The sequence below is a fragment of the Carassius carassius genome, chromosome 27, assembly GCF_963082965.1.
Source record: "Carassius carassius chromosome 27, fCarCar2.1, whole genome shotgun sequence".
Lineage (NCBI taxonomy): Eukaryota > Metazoa > Chordata > Actinopteri > Cypriniformes > Cyprinidae > Carassius > Carassius carassius.
Window position 1 is genome coordinate 8,463,674 of NC_081781.1, and position 8,659 is coordinate 8,472,332.

Below are 8,659 nucleotides of genomic sequence, written 5' to 3' on the forward strand. Positions count from 1 at the left end.
AGAATCACCATCATCAGCAATACCACCAACATCAACAGAATCACCATCATCATCAACAGCAGCGCCATCACCATCAGTGGTAACATCATCAACAGAATCACCATCATCAGCAATGCAATCTACACCAACAACACCATCAAACTCACCACAATCAAAATATACACCATCATCACCATCAAACTCAACACTAACACCATCAATACAACCATCAACAACAAGAACAATTATGGAAACAATAGGTATGCCCAGTAAAAAAAATTATCCGAGATGAATTATGTGATGATGGTGAAGATTACTATTAGTATAGAGAGCTCTTGCTTAATTCTTGTGTTGTTGCTGGTGGTGTTTACAGTCAGTAACAATCTGTATTTTGATACAGAGTGAGTTAGTTTATTTTAGATTTTTGGCTTCTAAAAATAAATAGATTCATGAAATAACTGAATGAATATATTGGTTTGCATGTTAAGGGAAACAAATATAGATCCATAAACCATTTGTTTTTTAACTTTAAAATTTGGTTTCATTCAATAATAATAATAATAAAAAAATGAAATTCATATTTTGGTTTTACTAATTGTTTTTGTACGGTAATATTCAACAGCCTCTGCGACAACATCTGCACATACAGGTAAGTTTTGTGAAACTAAATTTAAAATATTGCACAAAAATATTTCATGTCTAAATTACTGCAAAATGATCTTGGTATTGCATTTTTTTTGGGGGGGGGGGGGGGGTCATTTTGCCTACCTCTAGCAACTAGGTAGAATAAGTATTGAGGATTGTCATTTAAACCTATTGTTACAATAGACATAAATGTTCACTCATTTTACAGTTATTGTAATGTCAATGAAAGTATTTGTTGAGTCATTTGACATCAGTCTTACCGACCGTAATGGCAAGACCTACAAAGATTTATCTGGACAAATTGAGTCAGCAGTGAGTATTACATGTTTCATATTTTAAAGAAATATATTATTTGTGTAATTTGTTGATTTGTGAATATATTGTTTAAATCCTATAAATACAATCAACATTTATATTCTATAACATTGTCAAGTACTCATTTTGCTTTTTACAGATTGACACAAGTTATTCTAATAAGTTAACTGGCTATAGTGTTGGTTCTGCTAAAGTCACTGGTTTCAGGTATGATTTACAATTGATTTTTTTTTTTGGCAAAACTTTTCCATTTATTCACACTTTTTCAAACAAATATAATGTTTATACAGAGTCTTCACACTGATGGGGTTTGTGTTTCACTCTAGGCCTGGTAGTGTTATAGCAGACTACACAATAAATGCAACATCCAACACACTTGATTTTGAATCAGCAAACACACAGGTTTTGGAATTTCTAAGAAGCCAAGGATTATCTTTAGCTAATGATGCTTTTACTCTGAGTGGTAAGGGTAGTCAGTGCCAAATCTAATGATCAACATATTTATTTATTTATTTTTTGTTTACTATTGGGTTATTTGAGCTGTATGGTTTTATTTACAGGTCAAAGGGTCCTGACAACAGATCAGTTATATCCTCTGCAAAAGGTGGATCTGAAATGTGAACAGCCAGGCTTTTTAAAAGGACAAATAAAATGGATAGTGAAAAATGATACTGCACTAGACAACACAAGATACTTAATTTCAAATGACAACAGAACTCTCACTGTAATAAATGCTACTAAAAATGACAGTGGTGAGTGACATGAGTTGTTTTTTTTATTATTTTTTTTGTAATGTCTACTATATTTAAGTGTTTGGTGTATCAGTATTGATATACTATAGCATACAATATGCACTCTTAAGTTCTAAACAGTATCATATTAGGCTTCTCTGGTTTGTAACAATACTGGTCTGGTCTTGTCATATGTTGTCACCTCTATTATGGTTTTAGACTAAACAACAACAACAACAACATGTTGTGCCATTTAGATACTTTTATCTTTGAATGTCTATTTCCAGTGAAGTATCTTCACAATCTTCTATGATGCCTTCAAATCCATAATTAATAAACACAGTCATTTAAGATATTATGGGAGGCAATTATAAAAATAATTTTTAAGTTTTGGTTTGCTGGTTTAAGATTGGTTTGCTGGTTTGTCAGGTAATGCTGTCCCATAGCGTAAAGTTACATGACTTTTTTGATGTAGATGGAGGAATTTATTCGCAAAATGCATTTCCATCTCCCCTTATTTGCATTAACACTTTTTCACACTAGTCAAAATCCACGTCAAGTGAGCATAAAAACTTCTCTGCAAATTGCAAAATATTTTTTTTTTTTTTTTTTTTTTTTTTTTGAAATTTCTGTGAACTCCAGGAAATCAATAGTGAGAGGTGTAATAGAGGTGACATTTTTTTCAGGCTGATATGAACCCAAATAAAACTGTTACTAGGCATAAAAAAACTTTAAAGAACCATGTTTTTTAAACCATATATGGCATGGTGATGCACCAATCAACCAATGAAAATTAACCTACAACTGTATTATTATACACTGTATTAGTATTATTTTGAGAGCAAATAAATCTATACATAATTAGTAAGTATGAATCTTAATATAAATGTTCCTTAAATTGAAAGTAGTGGGTTTGTTTTATAAAATGAAAAAAAAAATCTTTGATTTTTCTTCTCTTTTTTTGCCTTTTTCCCTCTACATGCAGGTCAATACTTATGCATCATACAAGGCAATGTACCGTATGTTCAATGGCAAAACATTGCTATTAAAAAACAGCCCATTATTAATGTGGGTGAAAAGGACCACTATTTTCTCTGTGATGGCAGCACTTTCCAACTGAAATGTTCTGTTGATGTTGGCTACAATATTGAGTGGGTCCAGGATGAAAAAGTATTAGTGTCAGGTTCGACAAAAAATTTTTTGTTCTAGAGTTTATATATATATATATATATATATATATATATATATATATATATATATATAATGCTTTTCATACATTTCTTTTGTTTTACCCGATCAGGAAATGACAGTATCACATACAACCATACAATGCAAAATGGAAATTGTGCAGAGGAAATCTTTACATGTCGTCTCAGGGATCTGCCACAACTACTGATCTATGGATATAGCCAGAGCAGTGTTACAGTTAGGACAATCACAGCACGTATGCCTTCAGTTTCTTATTCTTTTCCACATTAAAGTGCTTTTATCCAACTCTTGTGCAGTTAGATACCATTATTTCAGCTCTCTCATTTGTTTTGTTAATTTTAGTAAACAGTAAAAAAAAGAAAAAAAAATGTTGGTTTTGAATGAGGTATATGAATTGTGATTGTTATTGAACAGTATTATATTGAATGTATTTATTGATATGAATTAGTTTTATGTCAACATTTATTACCAAAATTTTCAAAATATGATATTTTGAGAAAAATCTAATTTCCTTATTTTAATCAGCTGCTTCATCAGATGATTTGTGTCAAAATGGTGAAATTGGAGTGGGCAAAACAAATGATGTGAGGACAGGAGTCTGTGGAACTGGCCTGAAAGGCACCATAACTTACAAATGTGGATCACGTTCTTGGAAACCAATAGAGGACAACTGTGTTGTAGAAGTTATCAACACACTTACAAGTACAGTTGAGGTAATCTATTGATCATGTATATACTTATGTATATATCACCTGTGCATTTTAAATGTTTCTAATACCTTCTAACATTTTTGTACTTTACAATTTAGTCCTTGCTTGTGGTGGAGATTCCAGTGTTTATGGCTAACCTCAGTGTTGCCACACAACAGCAAAATATTAGTGTAATCCAGTCTCCTGCTACTGTCCAAGCAATTGTGGATATACTCTCTAAAATCGCTGATTTGTCACAATCAGTTGTTATCAATAAACCAGTAATGAAGGTATGTATTTTACTTTTAAATGGAATTTAACAAGGTGTTATCTTTTACTCAAGTTGTATTGGTATTGGTGACTTGTAACTTGGAATAAATTTCGCTGTAACGTATCTGTACTTTTACTCAACAGCCAACAACAGCCATTCTCTTTATTTTCATTATTTACATCTGTTGATTGTAGCATAGTATAATACTGTATATTATAGTGCAGTTTATTCCACATTTTGTGGGACAAATTTCATCATCATTTTTTTTTTCAACTTTCAGGATTTCCTAAAAACAGTGGATATTATTGTATCAGATAATGCCATTAACACATGGAGCAAACTGACCAAAAACAACACCAGCATTAAACTTCTGCAGGCTATTGAGGATATAAGTGAACATCTCACAGAAGATTTTAATATTTTTGAAATATCCATTCAGCTAACAAGAAAAACAGTTAATAATTCCTTCACTTTAACATCAAGCCTGTCGAACTCATCTACGGAGATTGTGATACCACAGGTTCCTCAGATGACTATCATAACCATCATAATCTTCACGACTCTTGACAACGTCTTACCTACACACGGTGGTAATGACAGCAGGGAATCAGATGTGAGAATCAATGGAGATGTGGTTGTTGTTAAAGTTAATGAGACTCTTAACAACATTTCTTTTACATATGACATTACTTATCAGTCTTTGGGAAATCCTCAGTGTGTCTTTTGGAATTTCAATCTCAACAGTTGGGATTCCACTGGATGTGAAGTAAAGCGGAACAACATTGGCAACATTACATGTGAATGCAACCACACAACCTCTTTTTCAATCCTAATGTCACCGTTTTCCATTGATAACACAGCCTTAGCCTATATAACTTACATTGGCGTAGCTATTTCGATGGCCAGCTTGATTATATGCCTGATTATTGAGACTATTGTGTGGAGGTCAATGACAAGAAATGACACATCCTACATGCGACATGTCTCCATAGTCAACATTGCCGTGTCTCTGCTGATAGCAAACGTCTGTTTTATCATTGGAGCCGCAGTCGCAGAAAGTGAGCAGCCAACCTCAGTGGGTCGCTGCAGTCCAGTGGTTTTCTTCATGCACTTCTTTTACCTGGCTCTTTTCTTCTGGATGTTAATATCAGCGCTGTTGCTCTTTTACCGTACAGTCATGGTCTTGTCTCAAATGTCAAGGGCTAAAATGATGGCCATTGCCTTCATAGTCGGTTATGGTGCACCTTTGCTCATAGCGACAATTACGGTTGCATCAACAGCTGGACCTCAAAATTATGTTTCCAAAAGAAATGCATGCTGGTTGAACTGGTATGAATCAAAGGCCCTTCTGGCATTTGTGGTTCCAGCTCTCACTATTGTAGCCATAAACCTCGTGGTTTTGATTGTGGTTCTGTATAAGATGTTGAGGAGAGGAGTTGGTGCCACAACTCAACCAGATGAGAAACATGCCCTGGTGGTCATTGCCAGATGTGTGGCCATTTTGACTCCTATCTTTGGTCTTACATGGGGATTTGGAATTGGAACCATGGTGTCACAGGAATTAGGCATTCATGTGGTGTTTGCACTCCTTAATTCTCTGCAGGTATTAATAATTTCAATTTTATAGTAAGATAATTGTATTTTATTATTGCAATTTCATATATATAACGTACATTGAATTATTATAAATGTCCATGGTCTTATGAATTTCATGTATTTGTAATTGTGTTCTTTATTAGGGATTCTTTATTTTGGTGTTTGGAACACTTTTAGACAGCAAGGTATGAGTTTACTTCACTTGCTTTGTAAAGAGCTTAAGGAATGCAATTTAACATTTAATGTTGTATTTAACCTAAAGATCCGGCATTATAGACAGACTGTATTAATGTATATTCCTTAAGCCATAAATATTCACATTTCACGTTTATTTAAACTGTTTTTATTCTGCTTAATACACAGCTGCCCACCACTGATATGAAATGCTGAGTGGAGTTTAAGCTTTTGCAAAGAATATAATGTCCTTTTTGAGTCTTGCTCCAACCTTGATAAAAACTCACTTGGCCTGTAGCTTTCTAGTAAACCTTAGACCTTAATTGATATGCTCAAGTCTGTTTGATTAGGGTTGAAGCAGATCTCCAAAAGCAAAATGACCAAAGCTGGCCACCCCAGGCTTAGACTGACCAAAGAAACATCTCCCCTGCAAATATTTCATCAGCAATTTACACTGAAAGTTATGTTCATGTGCGTTCAAGTTTAAAATATGACATTTCTTACATGATTTGAACTTGAACCACAGTGGTAATTAAGAGACTTAAAATTTTGTTAGAGCTGCAGATTTCCAAGTTGGGTCCTTTCAGTGAGAATACATGTCAGACACAATGGGTGTAGCGAGAAGGAGTGACTGGCAGGAAAGTTTCTGGATAGGGGCAGAAGTATCATATAAAGCATTGCCAAGGATGACTGAATATTAGAAAATATCTGACCGCTGGGTGGCATGATTGAAAAATCAGAATCAACTGTTGTGTATAATAGACAGACATTTAAGAAACTGTAAAAAAAAAATTCTATAAGTTAACTAGAGATTTTTAATTGCAGGTTCGTGAGTCACTACCAGGAAAGATGTTGCTACAGAAACTCACTTCTAACCGTACCAATGTAAATGGCATTTTATAACATAACATAAATGTTTACTTTACTTTGGCTCTTTGTGATTTACTTTGACTCATATCTCCTTGCAGCACACCAGTGCAGGGATATCATCCACATCTGGACTGCCTTTCTTGCGGTGGCGGAGGAGTACGTAAATAACTAAAAAAAATGAATATGTATTATTCATCTCAATATGTATATTATTATAATGCATAAGCTCTATCTATAATTTGGTTAAACACTTGTTACATTAAGACAGTGGACAGTTCTGTCAGTAATATACATTTAACTATTTGCAGATGTGTACAATGTGTCAGAAGCCAACCCTTCCTCAGCAATTACATCTTCAGACGGCTCCAGGGGCTCATATGCTGTTTTGAACGACTAAAAGACACTCACAAAGTGTTTTCTCCAATGCAGTTTGTTTTTTCTTTTTTTTTTGTTGAGGAAATGTTTCTACTCTCTCAGACATTACGGTACAAAACTTTCACTGGGGCAGTACCCTTTCAAAATGTATTAAAATGTATTTTTAAAGTAGTAATGTATCATGTGGGAAAATAAGAATGGCCAAAATATGTCTCATTTAGCTTTTGTACCTTAGGGTACCACAGCTTTGTACATTTTGTTTTTTGAGAGTGTTTACTGATAGGATTAGGCTAAAAATAAGGCTACTTGTTTAATGTGTATATATGTTGTGAATGCAGGGTGTGGACTTTGTATTTGTATGCCTACTTCTCCAGTAATACAACTCAAGAAGTGTTTTCTGTTTCACTTTTGTTTTATATCAGACATTTACATACGTTTTTTTCCCTTGTCTTTATTCTAAATGTTTCCAAAGTTTCTAAATGTTACTTCATCACCAATAATTAAATGCCAATTCATATTACATTTACTCAAGTAGCTGTTTTTATTCAGTTCCTGAATATGCCGTTTAAACATAAAATAGTCAAACAAAAATAGTTGAAACTAAATTGTGAAATAACCTCATTCAAAAATTAAGTACTGTACAGATTTAAAATATTTATCAAATGTTCAGCCGAGTAACTATAGGAAAAAAGTACAGGATGTAAAATCACAGGGGTTGTGAATGAGTATTTAGTTTATGGATCAGGATATCATATCATACATTCACTGTTACGTAGCTCTGAGTGGACAGAAAGGGGGCAGCTACACCCTCGTCATGCCATTTTGATTTGTTTTCCTTTAGAGGTAGTTTGGGCTTAAATGTGTTGTTGATTAAGAAGAAAGAACCGTGGAACACACAGGTCTCATAAAGCTAATGCTGATGACTGCCTGTGAGTCTTCTTTTATAAATATCATTCCATAATAATGGCCTGCATGGAAGAACAGTTGAAATGTTGAACAAAGCAGAGTAGGCTTAAGTTCATAGCAGACAGGGTTTCACAGAGCTGACGCTAGAGATAAATCAGATCATGTTTCCTTTCCAGTGTTATTTGAATATCTTTTGTCAAAAGTTGGCATTGTCATAACACTTAACGAAATACATTTTCTGTATTATTGACTGATAACTGTCTCCAATATAATATAATGTATCTTGCAGGTTTAGCTTAAGAATTGTGTTCTGTTTTGTTTGGCTTTGTAAAGTGTTTGCTTGTGAGTTGGCATGTCGTTGGGTGTAATCCAAATTGTGCGCTGTTATCTGATCAGATGATTTGTTATTATTTAACATCTTCTGTGAAATATATGAATATAAAAATAATGTATCCTAACCATAGGTAACACGCAAAATGCATGCCAGTTTAAACAAAAACTAACATACAAAAAACATCATTAAAATAAATTGTGGTCTTTTTATCTAAGTAAAATAGTTTTGAAATAAGAATGCTGTCAGTCAGTAGATTTGTCATTGTTACAGCTTACAGATAGCACAGATAGTTTATCTCTCCAAGTCTTCACCCCTGATAAAACACACCATCTGGGAGACGTCATAGGAGTGTTCTCTGTCACACCAGCACTCAGGAACAGTTTCTTTCCCTCCGCTTTCAGCCTACTTAACTCTTAATTTAAACTCTGAACACTGTATACTCTGCCCAGCTAACACTATTTACAATAAAGCTGAATCTAATCAATAGATTTTATAATCCGAGGTGCAGGAGACTTCCTTTCCTTTTGTCCATTTGTTTCATTTTAAATCCCTTCACCCATCCTTC

At 33.9% G+C, this 8,659-nt stretch overlaps 1 protein-coding gene across 1 annotated transcript; it reads left to right on the forward strand.

Moving 5' to 3' along the window:
- The first annotated feature begins 3,852 nt into the window (after positions 1-3,852).
- Positions 3,853-5,626, forward strand: LOC132107394 (adhesion G-protein coupled receptor F1-like). The gene is made up of 3 exons (XM_059513612.1): positions 3,853-3,858; positions 4,120-5,442; positions 5,579-5,626. The coding sequence occupies exons 1-3, from the start codon at positions 3,853-3,855 to the stop codon at positions 5,624-5,626; spliced, it is 1,377 nt and encodes a 458-aa protein (XP_059369595.1).
- Positions 5,627-8,659: the final 3,033 nt, after the last annotated feature.